Genomic DNA, 17358 nt, shown 5'->3' with positions numbered 1-17358 from the left:
GATTAACTAATCCCGCAAATTTAAGCTCTGCGATGAAATAAACAAAATCGGAACAGACAGTTATTACTCTTTTAGTGTTACCAAAATTACATTAAATCGGAACATATTTCAACTGGCTAAATTAGTCTGAGCACGCCTCCAGGGAATTCAGGTCTTAATTAATCAACACAGTTCTTTTATAAACGTTTATTATAAAAAATAACGCGAACGCCGAAATTTCCATGATATATTTACAGGGTCCGAAAAAATAGAAAATTATTTACACCATAAACGTAGTTTTTCTTAAATATAACATTGACACTGTTTAGCTAATAAAATCATACAATGTAAAAATCTACTAAAAGTCAATTCACTATTTCACAAATGCGTCTTGGGGAATTAGTCCTTGATCCTTGGCCACCGCGAAGGCCGACAAAGCTCGGTTGAAGTCCCACTGAGTTTCTTCCAGACACCTAACAAAGTTGCATTAGTGGGGCTATTACACTAATTATTTTCCGCGGGGATCATCAATCATACGTTAATGGACACCATTAATCAACGATTCTAATGTCTTTAGAGAACTGAACATTTTTCATAGAACTTAAATTGTGACTATTTAACGAAGTGAATTAAAATCATTGGTCAAACAAAATCATGCATTAATGGCTCAATTACTTACTTTCTCGACCATTCGAGATTCATCCCCGATTGCTCAGACATGGCTCTGACCATTTGCTGCTTTGTTGAGTCGTCTACTCCTCCAGTCGATGGTAACGTAGCCACCGGTGGGGGCGGCGGCGGGTTTCTGAAGAGGTGCTAAAAAAGAAGTCAATCTTTGCTTTGATAACAATCCAATCGTACCTTTGCCTGGTCCTCCGTGGCGTTGGTAACATGTAACATTTCGTTGGCGATACAGAACCCTGAGCCTGCAGGCACTATAATGAGTGTTCTGAAAAACGACCTCGTTGGTGGGACTTTGTGTCCACTTTTCAGTTCTTTGTACATTCCAGTGACTGTTAAACTGATCATTTGGGGCTAGAAGATTTAACAATTGTGTTATTTTCGGCGAGTTTAACTTGTAACTTACCGTGAAGACAACTAAATCCACCGTAAAGCTGTGAATATCGTGCTTCGTCAATGGCATTTCCTGCAGGAATGAGACTACGGCAACTTGGCCTTGTTTAAGCAGCTTCTGTCTTCTCTCCGGGTCTTGTACTTTCATAATATTTCGATTGTCTGTGGTGTACCAATTTAACCAACTGCTATTTTTATCTCTTTGTCCGTAAGGATACGACATTGTTAACGAGAATACTGCGCTCTCGTGATAAGCTTGCAACAATGGCTGTCTATTCTCGGAATCGAAAATCAAGAAATACTGCTCCAGAAATTGACGCACTATAGATTCTCCTTCTTGATTGCACAGGAAAGTTTGAAGATTCGGCGGTAAGTGTACTTCTTCAGATATATCAAAGCTAATAGGTGGCGGTAGATCAATTCCATCCTGGAAAAATTCTTGCCTGTTTCAAGTACGAGAGCGTGAATGACTACTTACCAGTTTCATTACTTTAGGAAAACGCTTGCGGACTTCACTGCGGAAAGAGAAGAGTGACCCGAAGGTGTTAGCAACGAAGATGAAGGCTCACGATTTAGTTTTAGGTCAAACGCGATGGAAAATAAGACGTTTTAGTTCAAAGTGAATTGATAAGTGAAACCAACGTTAAATGATGGGCGGAAGTGAACTGAGGAGTTTATTGTCTTTTTAGATCACGGATTACAAAAATTAGTCTCGTTGTTCTACAGTTGTTTAATCTTTCAGGAAAATTCCCTTCAGAAAATGTCAATTTGATTGTTTTCTTATATTGAGTACTTCACTGGTGTTTATAAAAATGCGAAATATACCCAATTGACCAGGACTATAAATAAAGACAGAATATCAGTTCTAATAACGTCCTTTGTAAATATGTATTGAAATTATACAGAGTTCGACCACATAATCTCCATAAAATTTATGAAGATTATATTGAAAAAAAGATGGAAATGCCACGAAGTCAGGAACAAGTGGTAAGAAACCACAATGCAGTGTATTGCGAAGACAACTCTTTCGATTTTTATTTGTTTGGAACAAATTTGAAAGCAGTTCATGTAATAAACTTTAACACATATCCAAGAAGTGTTTTATGTAAAAATCAATCAGTACCGCATGATTATAATAAATAATAAATCTAAGAACATTGCAACCTTATAACAATCCCATTTTCCTCGTAAGCGCACCAGGATACTAGTTATGCTATATCCTGTTCCTTTAGGATAAAGCACTATAGAGGTACTGAAAGCCCAATTTTTTAATGACTAGGCTTTTAAGAAGACGAATAATTTGAATGACAGGAATCCAACACTGGTTTGACTTAGTCTTTAAAGACTAAATATCAATTTTTTAACGATGTTCTATCGGTACCAGAAAAACAAGAAGTAAGAAGAAATCTGACGAAAATTTGCTAATATCTACCATAAACAATGTAAAGCAAGAGCAAGGAGCGAAGTTACGTTTTTCTTTTTTTCTTTTTTGCCTTTGGCAATTTGACATCTTCAGAATGAAATTTTTAGTAATTAATTAAAGTTTTTTTTCGCCTGTGATCACAGGAATAACGAATTTAAAATTTCTAAATAAAAAGTCATTCGCAATACTAAAAAGAAAATAAAACAGCCCCCAAAGTCCACACTTAAAACCCATAAAAGGAAGGTGAAAACATAGTCGTTATCAGTTCCACATGCATGCACGAATACTTAAAAATAAAGCAGAATTACGGAATGATAACAAAGGTGAAATTTCCTCCATTCTGCAAATGAAAAAGCAACTTTGACTCGTCCTTAAAATATGGTACAATTTCTTACTTATTTTTTTCCTCTTCACCCAAAAATACAATTTTCGAGTCTTACAAATAAAATAAAAAAATTCGCTCTTTGCAAAGATTGAGAGGACATGAGTTTTGACGGCGCAGTTTACCCAGTGATGTTCATTTGAGTACTTTGTACAGGTAATTTAACTGGCGACAATCAGAGAAATTCTCTTGGCACAGTTCTATATCGCTCAACGTAGGTTTGTCAGAACAGCAAAAATCTTGCAGTGCTGTGACTGTAATATTTCTTGGAACGTGTCGTTCCACGTGCGCCTTTATCACAGTCCTCCCAAGTGTTATCTAACCAAAAAAAATGTATAAAAGACATGAAAATCGTATGTTACGGGTTGCAAGTTATTTCCTTTTTTTTGTATTTTTTTTTAGTACCACACTTCAACAACGTTTTAGCAAATAATTGACAACTTGTAAAATACAGGAAATAAGCAAAATTTTTTCAGTAATTCTACTTTAGTTTTAAATACAAGTCCGCGATAATAATTGACTTTGAGGCAACAACTATGTTTAGTTTGCATGGACTGTTTTCCACGTTTTTGCTTACTGAATCTTTATAATGAAAAATAGACCAGCAGAGAAGTTGAGATGATACTTTGAATGTTAAAAACCTCTTTTTCAAACATCACTGTTGTACCAACTGCACCAATACAATGCAGCCTTCACTGACATTCTAGAAAGAAAAATTAGTTCACTTTACCCAATATATGCCTCCTGGTCTTTATATTTCGTGCATAGAGGATTCCCATTTAAAACGATGTCAACAATAGGTAGTCCTATAAAGGGGTCCAACATTGATAAGTCTCTAAACTGAAAAGAACGCTTATTATTTGTTCTCACCCTGTAGATCATTTACCTTATTGTTTCCCACATGTAATATTTTTAAATTCGGTATCTTCTCGTTAATTTTCTTGAGGAAGGACAAATTAGCGATTTTATTATCAAACAAATTAATAGCTTCAATTTCTGGGATATTCTCTGCTATTATTTCCAGAACCGTCATAAACACGATGGGTTTGAACAACGCGCAAAAGCAGTCTTGGAGATCTGCATCCGCATGGAACTTTGTTAAATCCAATGCTTTATTCGCCGCATTGTATCTCTTAGCCATTGTCAGTTTGATTTTTTCTTTCATTTCGCTATTAACATCCACATTGGGAATTCCATTGTTTACTTTAATTAACAATTTAAATCCATCAGGCATTTGAATTTGGCGGTCCAAGTCGTTGAGTTTCTCCGCAACTTTGAACTCATCCACGTAGAATGTAACTGTTTGTCCATTGACTTTCCACTGCAGATAAAAAAAAAATAGTCAAGGTCACTTTGCAGGAAATGCGACTCACTGTGATAGGCCATAATGTTAAGGGTTGAATTTTCTCCAATAACGTCTTCAAAACGAAGGATTTCTCGTACTTGTTTCCATAGGGTAACTACAAAACTAGCAATGCCTCAAACTCAAAAAAGTGAATTTTACTCACCATGATCCGAAACCAGCTCATGGGGCCCTCCAGTAACTTCCTAACTTTGTGGTTTGGGGCTGGTGATCCTGAGCGACCTTTTCTCCCCCCTTTGAAGAACTTCTTATTGAAATTTCTGCCTCCACCACCTGAAGAGCTTCCCATGTCAATATCTTCATCTTGGAAGTATGATCTACTTGCTGCCGCCCAATCTCTATTGTCTTTCCTATGTTTGTTGGACTTGAAACTAACTTTTCGAGTTTCGTTACCACGGAAGTCATGTTCTGCAAGATAAGACAAGCTCAAACTCTCGTGGTTCCTGGAAGTTGCACTTACCGCTGTACTGGCTTTTCCATGATGGTTTGTTAAATCTTCCAAACTTATTGGACATATTTCGAGTTTCTTGATTGGTTTTGATGTGAATTAACGGCGTTTATTCACGATTTTTACTGCTTTTGATTGGAAATAAATTGCACACTTTTCTCCTTATCAACGTGACGCCATATTGAGAAGAAGCAGGGTTGCCAACCGTTTTGACGTTTTTGCTGACGGAAAACCACTTGGAACTATGTTTTAAAAACAGAGCTTAAAACAGACAAATCCTTGAAAATAAACCCTCGAATAAGAAGTTATGCATCTTTGAATACTCTCCATTTATATGAACTGGAGAAGAACGCAGGAAACCTTAGATTACTGATATGAATTTGGGGGATTTTGGTTTTTAGGGACTTTCGTCATAAAAATATACACAGTGGACGCTTTCGTACTATACAGGAAGGAGGATTCAAACAAAGCGCACGAGTTTAATAAAACCTTTATTAACAACACAACTGGTATAAATAAATGCATTAATAAATATTAGACCAAACCTAGTCCACATCCATCCTATTTACAGTAATATCTGTTCGCTGGTTTAGAATTTTTACAGCCATTTGTGGTGAAAAATTGACGACTCCGATTTCTTTCAGCGCTTGTCCTCTGGTATCTTCAACTCCTGTCGCTCCTTCCAGCGCTAAAATAGTCTCCCTCAACAATAAAGCCGAACCTTTTGTAATATTCAGCAAGTTACACGACTCCGTCAACCTGAAAAACTCAATTACTTTCGTTACTTGAACAGTAAAGAGACTCACTGGACGAAATAACTCTCTGGTCGTTCAGTAAACTGCGAGAATAAAGGTAACAAATTCCTCGTGACATCATATTTTAGTTGGAGAGCGCCCCCGTCATTAAATCGGTTATCTAAAACTAAATCTTCCAGTAGATAACTGTCGAGTTGTTTAGCGATTGATCTCCAAACTATGGTGAATAATTTCAACGCTAAAGTCTTCTGGAGTTGGTGCAGCCTTTTGGCCACGACTTCGAAGACTGGGCAAGCTGACGGGGTCAAAGACAAGCCTTTTATGTCTTTGCCGACTTTCATAGAGGACCAACGCTCTCGTCTGTACATTCTACTAAGCGATCGGACTTCCATCATGACGTATTCTGATAAGTTTAACAACAAATCGCGCCTCATATGTCGATAGAGTGCCAATGTTTCGCCAAAAACGGTCTCATTTTCTATATCAGTGGGATCAAAATCCTCAGAATCGCTCGTTGGAGTCGTGGGGGGTTTATGTTCGTTCACTTGACTCTTGTAGTAGTACAAATTTAAGTAGTGCTAAAAGAGACAGTTAGTAATTATTATGAGACAATTTGAACGAACCAGCATTGCCCCCCAATCAACCAAAACATTTTCGACATAATAAATAGTGTTTGCTATCATTGGTACTTTAGACTCCACTATATTTTCATGTTCCGCGTTAACCAACTGAATTAAACGTATTCTAAAATCATCCAGAAGCTCCAACTGCAACTCAAGAAACTGCAAGCGGTGGCCTGGTTGCGGAAGAGACTCGTAGCGCTCAGTTATTGTCTGAAGAAGTGTAATGAAAGCATCAGCGCATGTTGTAATTTTCAGTTCTTCAATGTCGTAAGTCAGAGGCTCGAAAGGATCAACTGTTGTGGATGAAAACATTGCGTCCATTTTTTCAGTAGCATCTACAACAGTGTTAATATGAAAAATAACTAGTTTTAGCTAAACTCACATTTCTTCTCCATTGCCATCCATTTAATTATGACTTTAGCTTGAGTTAAAACAGCTAAAATGCTCGGTTGAGTGGAGGGATAGCTATAGGTTTCACGTAGTTCTTTATCAAAACCAAGAGCTTCGTCTATAGAATGAGAGAAACTAAAATCATCGTACTGTAAATTAGGCAGATCTGAATATAGTTTTTCCACGGCTAGTTGTACAAGGCCTCTTATGAATTCCAACTGGAAATGGAAAATTAGCTGGGTTTAAAGACAACACAACTTACTTTAGCATCAGTGTGGTGTAATCCTAACTTATCAATCACAGGTTGAATCCATTTAACTAAGAAGTCTGCATGGTCCCTAATCCAAGTTAAAATCTGCGTAAAGTACCACTCCGGTTTATCAGCCCTGTTCGTCTGTCGCGCCCCATAAAAATGATACAAAAATCGTTTCTTCAACGGCCGCACCAGGAGCATAACTGGGAGACAAAGCGGCGGAAAATCACTCAAAAGCGCCGAAGTTATCAACGGATCCGTAGACTCACTCGGAAGTTCAATTTGTAAAAGATACTCTGCAATAACTTGTAGTTTCATTATGTTATTGGATGAGGGCGTCTGCAAACTAAAGTTCGCGTTGACGAAAGGCCACTTCAAGGCTTGCATAACATCATCAAAATCCCTAAAAACACACGTGGAGTTGCGGAAATTTAACGCCATCGAACTGACTTTGATAGTTTCTCCTTAAGAATATTATGCCAATAGTGGAGGGTGTCTTTGAGGTACTTCCTTAAGTTGGTTCCTTGGAAATCCGTGAGGTTCCGACTGATCTCACAGAGGTTGGCAAAGAGAGTTACGCACTGCTCGTCGTCTTTTTTCTTAACTTCGCGCTCCAGTTCAGAACTGAAAAAAATCGAAATAATTTCAAATCTCCCGCTTCAAGTCGAAAGTGTGGCGCAAAGTTTGAATAAAACCAACCTTAAAAACTCAATTTTCTGGACGATCTTCATGTACTGTAGAGTACACTGGAGGGCATGCAACTTATCTAAACGTTTCTGCACGTCTCTTCTTACATCTTCAACTTCAACCAGATTTGTTCTAATTTCGTGGATGACAGCCTCTGACTGTTCCACGTAAATTTCAGTTTTTTCTTTGGCGACTTCGGCCTCTTTAACTGCCGTACCAATAGAAGAATGCTCACCATTTATATTTAACTAAAACTAATAGTCAATAAATGTACAATAAAAAATGATAAAAACCTCTTTTTCGATTTCAAGCCTTTGATTTTGGAGGTGCTGGTAAATTTCCTTGCACTTCTCATAGTCGAGTAAATCAGCTCCATACTGATCGTTCAACTCGTTGACAACTTCTTGTTTTAAGCTCGTGGTGGTCATTTTATCATTTTCTGATAAAAATGATGTGGCACTCTAACCTCAAAGTTTTACAAAAGTGTCGAAATGAGGGGGCAACCTCCCTTGTGCTTTTGATTTAATTTGGGACACGTGGGCAGATTAGGGGAGAAAATCACGGATTAAGCACAATATTCAATAGAATTTCATCACCCCTGTACGAATTAGTCTTAATTTGATTAGTTGCCCCACATATAAGTGCAGCGAAGTCCTGTGAAATCACTCAAACTGACACGATTTCGCACCGAAGAGTTAAATTGGTGTAATTCAACGAGAATATTAATAATAACACAAAATCCACATCTTTTGACAAGTGGTTTTAACCTCACTTTTACCTGTCATAACCTCACTCCTGTCAGATTCGACCCGGTTCATTTCAAAATTGCTGTTCAAAACCATGTGAAATAATGTGTTGGAGTTTTCCCCCGTTCATAATTCTTGTCTACGTGATAGCTGTGTACGTTTTCGGAGTGTATTTGCGTTTTTTAAACTTTGAAGACTATTTCCACTGCTATGCTTGCAAAGAAATGGATTACCGAGATGAAGGGTACGATTACATAGTAGGTAAGTACTGACAGCCCCCCTAAAATCGAGATTCTAAACTCAACTAGTTGGTAGCGGCTCCGCTGGGAGCATCGTCGCCCGCAGATTAGCAGAAAACAAGAACGTCAAAGTCCTGCTGTTGGAAGCTGGAAGTGGCGGAAACAGTCTTTTACAAATCCCGTCTGTTTCTCTAATGTTGCAGAAGTCGGTTTTTGACTGGCAGTACAAGACAGTACCCCAAAAGCACGCTTGTCAGAGTCTTCACGGCAAAGTAAGAGCCCTAGATCTGTAACAAACCTTTTAAATTCTAGAAAAATCGCTGTAGGTGAGTCGGTGGCCCATGGGGAAGATCTTAGGGGGCACGTCGATGTTAAACAGCATGATTTACGTCCGGGGTCACCCTGAAGATTACGCGCGATGGTACCGAAACACGTGCGATTTTGAGTACGATCTGGATATCAAACCTTATTTTGATAAGTTGGAGAGTTTCGGATCACAAAAATATAGTTCCATCCCCATCACCGAGCTACGGTTCAAATCGAACATTTCAGACTTTTTTTTACAAGCGGGGTTGTGTTTGGGGTATGATATATCAGACGGAATGAATTCCGAGCCTGGTACAATGAACTATTTTTAACTATCTCGCACTGATAAGAAATTTGTAGGTTTTTCAAACCCGAAGGTTCTAATGAACGGGGGCCAACGCTGGACGAGTTATCATCAACTAATAAAAGAAAAACAATCGAATCTAGTCATTTTAACCAACGCTGTGGTTGAGAAAGTTTTACTGAAAAACAACACCGATGCCTATGGGGTGAAATATACTCACCTTGATCTACCCTTCGTCGCTACAGCAAGCAAAGGGGTGATACTATCAGCGGGGGTTATAGGATCCCCGAAAATTCTCATGCTGTCGGGAATCGGCCCCGCGGACCATTTAAAAAAAATGAAAATCAAACCGAGAATTGATTTACCAGTTGGGGATAACTTACAAGACCACGTAACGACAGGGTTGGATCTCCTAACTATTGACAACCCTCCGAATCTGGGGATCCCCCAAATGATGTCGCTGTGGTCCGTCTTGCAGTATTTTCTTCAGTCGAAGGGACCGTGGACTTCAGGAGGGTGTGAAGTCATTGCGTTTTTTAACACTGCTAAAGACATCGTACCTGAGTTACAATTCATGATTCTTCCAGTGGGAATCACAAGTGATCAAGGGTACTACCTGAGGAAATTAGCGGGGGTAAACACCAACTTATGGAGGAAGTACTTTTCCAAAATCGACAAACCCTCTTTTACTATCCTCCCCATAGTTTTACACCCCAAAAGCCGCGGAACTGTCCGACTAAAAAACAAAAAACCAACAACACCACCTTTAATAGACCCGAATTATTTATCAGACAGTTACGATGTTGATATTCTCATCCAAGGCATTGAAATGATTAAAGAATTGATCAATACGTCACCAATGCAGAGATTGGGGGTGAAATTAAACACCAATGTCTTCCCAGGGTGTGAAAAATTCGAGTTCGATACCAGACCGTACTGGGAGTGTTATGTAAGACATCTGACTTTGACCACTTACCATCCTGTTGGGACTTGTCAATTGGAGAAGGTTGTCGGGTTTGATTTTGAAGTAATAGGGACCAATAAATTGTATGTTGTTGATGGGTCGATTTTGCCGGATTTGCCCAGTGGAAATCCCAATGGGGCTATCATGATGATGGCGGAGCGAGCAGCGGAAGTTATCAAATACCATTGTTGGGACAGTACCAAAAAGTGTTGTATGATGGAACTTTTTAGTCAAAAGTGCCAATGTTGATATACTTATTTATAATAATAAAGTTTTTTATTAAGAATTTGGTTTGTGAGGGTCGTGGAGGTTTTTTCCTTTGTATTAGGTGGTGTTTTATTGAAAACTACACCATACAGTTCACTTCTATTGAAGGTCAGAATACAATCATTGTTGGTTTAGCACATTTGAGCAAACTGTGTAAAATTACAAATATTGCAAAAGACTAGAATACATTTTTACAGTTTGTTCAAAATCTATTACAATACCTATTTTCCCTTTTAAATACAAAAAATACCATTCGGTAAAGTAGAGATCTTCAACTAAGACTAGACCCAGAACTTAATCCAGGCTCAACGAAAAAGTAATAAATTATAGTAGTGTATAATACAAACAAAATGGTTAAAAGGACAGTTCTCAACTTAATTCGAGTCAAGAAGTCAAGAATCGCCGTTTCAACCAATCCAAGGACGGATTCACTTCACTCTTAACAGTATATTAAAATATTTACTCTAAGACTATCTCAGATATTGGACGGAAGAGTTTCGAGCAACTGTACAAAAGTTAACACAAAGTCGTCCAAAGTCTACCTCGGACGACGAGCTAAATTCACACTGTGCTACACAAGAAGGCACAAACCACTCTGTGTAAATAACATTAAAGATTTACAAAGAATCCAGCAACGAATCTAGCAACTCCAATTGACACTCATCCCACCCATTCGTTGCTAACAATAACCCTGTCAATTCATCTTCAGGGAGCAACTGGTTAACCGGTTCGGTTATAACGTTCTGGTTAGGTACTGGAATAACTTCATCTTTGATACTTTTCTCCGATTTTTCTTGTGGGGTTTCTTCTTCTTCGCAATTCTCTATGTCGGTTTCTCCACATATCGATATGTTGGATAAAATGTTATGTTTGCGTTCACCGGTACTTTGAGGGGGTCTATATCGACGGGCTTTTCTCACTGGTTTATGAGGGGCATCTCGATTACGGGGGACTCTTACCGTGAGACTTGAACGACGTTTTGATCGGCGAGATTCTTCAAGGCGCTCGAGGTCGAGTTTCCAGAAACCGCCTTTTCCTGGTTCGTCTTTCGATCGGGCCACTTTTACGAAGCATTTGTTTAAGGAGAGGTTGTGGCGGATCGAATTCTTTAAAAAACAAAGTTGGGTTAATTTCTGTGTTTTTTACGGGTGTATTGATTAATAAAAGTTTTTGGTCGCCATTTTTAATTATGCAGTATCACGTAAAAAAATTATCAGTAATTCGTATAGAAAAAATGAGTTGGTAGACCTGTTTGAAACTTTAAAAGTGTCATTGAAGCGGTTTGAGGTAGCGGATAAAGCTGCCAACAGATTTCAAATTTCAAAGTGTACTTTGACGCCGTTTTTACTCGATCCTTGTGGTTGGGAAATAAGCCAGGAGAGGCAAAAGAAAATGATTTACATCAATCAAAATAAATTATGTAATTACAAACGGTACATACATCAGGTGACGTTTTAATTTAAATACATAAATTTTAAAATTGACTTTTACATGCATGGAAATTATAAATTCTGCTCGCAGTGTGAATAGAAGCTGTCCATAAAACGTCACGTCACTGTACATACGCATGGTGATTATAAAAAGAGTATTGAAAAATTTGCCTCGTAATACCAACATCTATCTGCATAATTCATATTTTGGGTACAATAAAAATGGTGGATGCGCCGGGAAAATTGTTTTTATTTTTATATCTTTACATTGTGCGGTTTTAAATCAATTGAAAATAATTAAAATAATAATAAATTTAATGAATTAAACAACAAGGAAAAGATATGCCGTTTATAAACATTTAAAAATTTTAATAAAATGAAATGTGTTGGTAATCGTGTTTGACGTTTTAAGTGTTCAAGGACATCTTTCCATGGAACTCTAAAGCACGAGAAAACACGCCTACGTCAACAAATTAAGAATTAAGAAAAGACACACGACATTGCCTTGACGTTGGGTATTGGAAAAGGACATTTGAAAAAAGTATGTCATATCTTGAATCACGCGATTTTGATTTATGACGTAATAATTTATAAATCAACATTTAACCTCAAATTGTTAAAGACCTTTGATCTAACCTGCAGAGTTACCAACATTATTTCAAATTCTAAAATCCACTTAGACGCGGTGTTTATTCAATTTTTGAATTGAAAATTGCACTAGAAAGCACACGTCTGTTATACTTTGCCTGGTTGCAAATTTACTGCTTTAATATAATCAATCGATTTCAAAACTATTTCGTATAAATTAATTATCAGTTTATTGATCTGTGAGAACTGCAGAAGTAATGCATGTATCGTAATGATTATTTAAGCAAAAAATAAAGCGATTGACATGAGTCTTTGGTAGCATTGAATAAACAATTCCGTTCCAGTTCGCTTGAGATTTTTCAATTTTTCTCAGTGCTACCAAATTACGCAATAAAGTAACCAGTCCGTTTTTTTAGAAATGACAATTGAGAAGTTATTTTTCAAAACTTAATAAATCTAATTTTGACTGACAGTAGGTTTGATGTGAATTTGAGATTATTTTAGGTAAATCGTACAATGTCTATATTTTATTCAGTGAAAAACCTCTTGCTTAAACATTGTATTACCTTCTTATGCCAAAATATTTGAAGTAAATTTGAAGAAAATTGAACAAATCGTTTTTTCTAAACGCTTGTCAAAATTTATTAAATGGATTTATTGAGTTTTGAAAAATAACTCCTTAATTACAGTCGAGTACAGTGAATTTGCAATTAAAAGTAACTAAATCCAGCAACTTTTTAGTAAAGTTGGATCGTACACATGCGGTCATTAAATTCTGGGCAATATGAGCCATTCGCCATTTTCACATTAGGTGCGAAGTAACCTTAATGGCCCATTAAAAAATCAATTTTGATCATAAACATAAAATAGAACGTCATAAAAGATTTTGAGGTATTTGTGTAACGATGAGTCATTGACTCTTATTAATGGGAAACTCCGAATGGTAATTTTTCACTCACCTGCCAGCTGGGATGCGCTTTCCTATAATACAAAAAATTTTCCCTAATCCAATGGTAAATGGCTGACAACGTCATCTTGTTCCCATTCTTGCCCATGGCCATACAAATCAAAGTCGCGTATGAAAACGGAGGTTTCTTCTCTCCATTCTTCTTGTAATAATTGATGTTAATGGTAAGATCCTCTTGGTTGGAGCTCGATGACTTCTTCTTCGGTTTTGGCGACACTGGCGGGGTGGGTAGATTTGGTACGGCCATGATGTTGGTAATGTTGTGCAACCAATTCAAACTAGTCAAATCGGTTTCTGACAAATCCTCTCCCTCACTTTTCGGACTGAGAATCGACGTCGCTTGGATTTCTTCTTTCATTGATTCTTTGGAGGTAATTTCGATCGTCTTCAAAGGGTCATCGAATGTCGGACTCTCGGCACTATAAATAATTTGTTCTTCGTTTAAGTCGAGGTAATTGGTTTCCAGGTTTTGATTATTTAAGTGTACTTGAAGAATTTCTTCGTTGACTATGTATTCGGTATTAACAATTCCATTCTCGCTGTGGTACTGGATCTTGACGATTTGGTTCTCTGGAATGCTGATCACATTGCTGGAGTCGATTTCGATACAACTCTGGACGTCGGGTAAGAAATCCGAATTTTGAGCAATAATAGGCACATTTTGTAAAATATCAAACATTTTTTCACTTTTTTTCTCTTTTTCTTCGCTTGAGCACACTTGAAAAAATATATCTTTGTTATTATCTGCAACGTCCATTTTCTCTGGGAAATCCTCCATCTTCTTGCAGATTTCCAGTTTCATTTTTGAGCGTAGAATGAGCAAATCGGGACGGAATAAGAACGAAGCAATCACATCGCGGCCTTCTTCTTCCCTTTCTTCTTCACCATCCTGAAGAAGACAAAAAGCATGAAGAAACGTTAACACGAACCGAAACCGCCACCATCGCACGATCGTTTCTGCGAAAGGGTGTCGTTGCGAGAAAATGTGAAAATCGGTCGATTCGACCGCCGTGACGTCATCAAATGACCACCAGAACTGTCTGCGATCAATAATTTTCCACCGTAGAAGGGGAGTCGGGGCTCCAACATCCCCTTTTAATGGACACCGCTCACTATCTCAATTGTTCATCGACGATCAAACGAAAAAAACACGTATCTAATAATTGCACGGCAAAATTACGAAATTGTGACAGGGGTGGATGGGGGAGGTTTACGATTCACTAATGTCGTTACCCTGCTTCAACCCCTCAATGCCAGTTCGCACCTGTCCGCGTTCCCATCGGTCGTCTGGATTACATCGATAAGCCAATAAATTTGATTGAATTTTACTTAAGTGCCAGTTAATGCGGTGGATGAAAAAATCTTAATGGAAGGGGTCGTTTGGGGTTCCGGCTCGATTAATAGATTGGCGGAAAAGTGCTTCGCCCGCTGGGGGAGGGCATGCTCGTTTTCCAACGATTAGGCTAATGTGTAATGGCATTTAAAGCGACAATGATAAAGTAGATTCGAAAAACTACCCCTTGCAGGGGGGTTAGAAAAAACCACCATCTCTACCGGTGTTATCGCGGTAATTCACTGTGGGATAGCAAACTACTAATGCTGACCGATTATGGTGATTTGTGGACTTGCTGTCAGATAAAACCAAACTGGCAATTTTGAAAAAGAAATTACTATAAATTTACTGTAAAACAAACGGAATAAAATTTGCTGCAGGATTTACGAACGATGAAGAAATTTATTATTCATATTTCGAAAATTGTGGAAAAAATGTATCCACCCTATATTTCTCTTTGATTTTACAGCCCGTACAACATGTGATGCAGTCATTCCTGCAACCAGCTGTATAATTTTGTGAAAACTGTTATTAGGGTTATCAGAGTATCGATTTGAGCATGTTATTCCAATTCCTAAATTATTAGTATTTACCCAAAAACAACCTTTCAAGTATTGTATAATTTGATGTTAAATTTACGTCACAGCAGTACCAATATATCAACAACAAAAATTTAATGACGACCACTTTATTTAAGCTGTTAGTGACTAGGTACGTAATTAGAGGTGTTCGTGATCAAATTAATTTGACAGTTTATTATTTGCTGGCTCATTTTAACAATTTGTCGTGTTATATTCCAGTTCGATATCTAGAGGTGTTGACCGCCAAACGTGATGGATGTGCGGGTGATTTTTTCTGGGTGTTTTAATAAAAAATGAGCTGTTTCTGGAAACATCGTACACTAGCCACCAAAATTATCGCATCGGTATTTGCAATTTGCAAACCCTCTTGCACCCTGGGTTTACAATCCTCTGGAAAAGCAATAGCATTTGCAAGTACTCTGACTGCAAAATAGAGTGCAACAACATTTTAAAACCGATCTTAAATCAAATTCGGTTCACTCTAGATCGAACTGTGGAAACAAGGCTTTAAAACTTTCCGAGCTAAAATTAAAAGCAATCACTGGCGATCAAAATCATCCTAAAGACTTTAAATCGGAGATTTTTCGCTCATCTTGAAAATAAAAAATTCCAAAATCTGTGTTTTTAGCGCTATAATTTTGAAATTCGGTGCAGTTAATAAGTAGTTCAAAAGTAGTACTTTCCGCAATTTTCATAAAAATACAAGAAAAATTGAAAGAATTAGGAATTTTAATCAAAATGTTGACGAATTTGGCGCCTCTTAAAAATGAAAATTTTTAAAATTTGTGTTTTTTGCTCAATAATTTTGAAATTTGGTACAATTAATAATTAGTTCAACAGTAGTAACGTCCACAAATTTCATTTTTGTACAATAAAAATTGACAGAATTAAGAATGTTGGAGATTTTTCGATCGGCTTAAAAATAAAAAAATCCAAAATCTGCGTTTTTAGCTCTATAATTTTGAAATTCGGTGCAGTTGATAAGTAGTTCAAAAGCAGTAATCTCCAATTTAAATTACCGTTGAATTTTGTCAATCTCAATATACTGAAATGATAACTACGAATTATTGGGTGATGCGATAATTTGGGAGGCAAGAAAAGCCCCCTCATTTTCTTGCCACACCTCGTCGCACATGAAAGTCATTTTTCATGTAAATTACGACAACATTTGAGAAAAACCGGTAATAAATACACTAAAAACTGAATTAAGTGGAAAATAAGAACATAAAAAGCTAGTGAGAATGGACCCTTGCATTAATTAATAAATTTGCAATTATAATGAGTTTTTTAAAAGCATTGTTGAGTCCCGCAGCTATGACATGAAATCTAAGAAAAATTATAGTATATTCTGAGTTGTGAAGTAAAGAATGAGACAGATTAAAGCTATCTAGTCTGATTGCGTCTATTTCTTGACCGATAATGTGGTATCGATCAACTCCACGTACTGAAAAATGGGTCTCTGCTTCAAAGTGTTATTTCCCAGTAAATATTTAATGGCTTTTTCTCTATTAGTTCCATTGAATCCAACGGCAATGAGTTTTCACCGAAGCTATGTGCGCATTCCCGAAGAATTTCACCCCTAATTAACAATCACACATTGTTTCGTGCAGTAAATTTTCAGTCCCCGGAGTCCAATTTGCTTCATAAACCTCAAACGATTTCAGTACACGAAAAAAACGTGTTCGAGGACACCCTAAGGCGAGGGATGCTCCAATTTGGGCGCCAAATTGCCAATTGATTTTATCGAGCTGGGGTCTTTAGCAATTCATCGTTGAGCTTGTTTGGACAGTTCCAAGAACATTTTGATGAAATCGAGGGTGAAATGTAAAATGCCACTACACATCGACTCACGCGATGGACGTTGTAGATTTTTCACCCCTTCTTAACGCGAGGCTATTCTCTCTAGTGTTTACTCACGTTGTTAGCAGAAACATTAAATATTCAACGTACACGTGAAGAACAAGGGCTAGTGAGGGTGGTAAGAACCACTCGATTTTGTTTACACGGATTCATTCAAAACTGACGCGCCACTTGTCGAAATTGCTACCAACTTAACGGAAATCTCACCTGGTCGAACAATCATTGTTAAATCTTCGTTTCTTTGTAACTGGAAACTGAAGATTGAAAGGCAACACTACACAATTTACAACATTACCGCAGAAGTGGTGCACCGCGACGAGCGCCTCAAACAAAAACGCCAACTTTGAATCGGACACGCCACGATCGCATATTGTCGGACGCGGCGGAAACACCCGA

General features: G+C 37.6%; 4 protein-coding genes across 4 annotated transcripts; 1 reads left to right on the top strand and 3 right to left on the bottom strand.

Moving 5' to 3' along the window:
* Positions 1 to 171: 171 nt before the first annotated feature.
* On the bottom strand, positions 172 to 4874 carry LOC148171327 (nuclear RNA export factor 1-like). The gene is made up of 10 exons (XM_088041317.1): positions 4682 to 4874; positions 4367 to 4629; positions 4232 to 4318; positions 3745 to 4179; positions 3589 to 3698; positions 1532 to 1568; positions 1067 to 1480; positions 841 to 1014; positions 659 to 795; positions 172 to 452 (listed from the first exon to the last, which is right to left on the bottom strand). The coding sequence occupies exons 1-10, from the start codon at positions 4734 to 4736 to the stop codon at positions 353 to 355; spliced, it is 1812 nt and encodes a 603-aa protein (XP_087897443.1). The 5' UTR covers positions 4737 to 4874; the 3' UTR covers positions 172 to 352.
* Positions 4875 to 5147: 273 nt separating this feature from the next.
* Rint1 (RAD50 interactor 1) lies at positions 5148 to 7807 on the bottom strand. The gene is made up of 8 exons (XM_088040844.1): positions 7671 to 7807; positions 7390 to 7625; positions 7141 to 7314; positions 6700 to 7093; positions 6430 to 6655; positions 6048 to 6382; positions 5476 to 6002; positions 5148 to 5428 (listed from the first exon to the last, which is right to left on the bottom strand). Exons 1-8 carry the CDS (start codon positions 7803 to 7805, stop codon positions 5215 to 5217), a joined length of 2241 nt encoding a protein of 746 aa, XP_087896970.1. The 5' UTR covers positions 7806 to 7807; the 3' UTR covers positions 5148 to 5214.
* A 420-nt stretch (positions 7808 to 8227) lies between these two features.
* Positions 8228 to 10222, top strand: LOC148171325 (uncharacterized). Its single transcript, XM_088040845.1, has 4 exons — positions 8228 to 8384; positions 8432 to 8634; positions 8689 to 8980; positions 9029 to 10222. The coding sequence occupies exons 1-4, from the start codon at positions 8228 to 8230 to the stop codon at positions 10183 to 10185; spliced, it is 1809 nt and encodes a 602-aa protein (XP_087896971.1). The 3' UTR covers positions 10186 to 10222.
* Positions 10223 to 10236: 14 nt separating this feature from the next.
* Positions 10237 to 14074, bottom strand: LOC148171324 (uncharacterized). The gene is made up of 2 exons (XM_088040846.1): positions 13181 to 14074; positions 10237 to 11309 (listed from the first exon to the last, which is right to left on the bottom strand). Exons 1-2 carry the CDS (start codon positions 13988 to 13990, stop codon positions 10821 to 10823), a joined length of 1299 nt encoding a protein of 432 aa, XP_087896972.1. The 5' UTR covers positions 13991 to 14074; the 3' UTR covers positions 10237 to 10820.
* Positions 14075 to 17358: the final 3284 nt, after the last annotated feature.

Source organism: Gnatocerus cornutus, chromosome 7 (genome assembly GCF_029298725.1).
Source record: "Gnatocerus cornutus isolate USDA-ARS CGAHR chromosome 7, icGnaCorn1.1, whole genome shotgun sequence".
In the NCBI taxonomy this organism is placed as follows: Eukaryota; Metazoa; Arthropoda; class Insecta; order Coleoptera; family Tenebrionidae; genus Gnatocerus; species Gnatocerus cornutus.
The sequence above is the reverse complement of the archived record's forward strand: the minus strand, read 5'-3'. Positions and strand labels throughout refer to the sequence as shown.

Coding starts and splice junctions, on each gene's coding strand:
- Rint1 (XM_088040844.1), bottom strand. CDS start 7,805: ATGACCACCACGAGCTTAAAACAAGAAGTTGTCAACGAGTTGAACGAT. Junction 7,315..7,389: donor CAGAAAATTGAGTTTTTAAG/GTTGGTTTTATT, acceptor GATTTTTTTCAG/TTCTGAACTGGAGCGCGAAG. Junction 5,429..5,475: donor CCAGAGAGTTATTTCGTCCA/GTGAGTCTCTTT, acceptor TGAGTTTTTCAG/GTTGACGGAGTCGTGTAACT.
- LOC148171327 (XM_088041317.1), bottom strand. CDS start 4,736: ATGTCCAATAAGTTTGGAAGATTTAACAAACCATCATGGAAAAGCCAG. Junction 4,180..4,231: donor TAACATTATGGCCTATCACA/GTGAGTCGCATT, acceptor TTTTATCTGCAG/TGGAAAGTCAATGGACAAAC. Junction 796..840: donor CCACGGAGGACCAGGCAAAG/GTACGATTGGAT, acceptor CTTCTTTTTTAG/CACCTCTTCAGAAACCCGCC.
- LOC148171324 (XM_088040846.1), bottom strand. CDS start 13,990: ATGAAACTGGAAATCTGCAAGAAGATGGAGGATTTCCCAGAGAAAATG. Junction 11,310..13,180: donor AAGCGCATCCCAGCTGGCAG/GTGAGTGAAAAA, acceptor TGTTTTTTAAAG/AATTCGATCCGCCACAACCT.
- LOC148171325 (XM_088040845.1), top strand. CDS start 8,228: ATGTGTTGGAGTTTTCCCCCGTTCATAATTCTTGTCTACGTGATAGCT. Junction 8,385..8,431: donor AGGGTACGATTACATAGTAG/GTAAGTACTGAC, acceptor AAACTCAACTAG/TTGGTAGCGGCTCCGCTGGG. Junction 8,981..9,028: donor CGGAATGAATTCCGAGCCTG/GTACAATGAACT, acceptor AGAAATTTGTAG/GTTTTTCAAACCCGAAGGTT.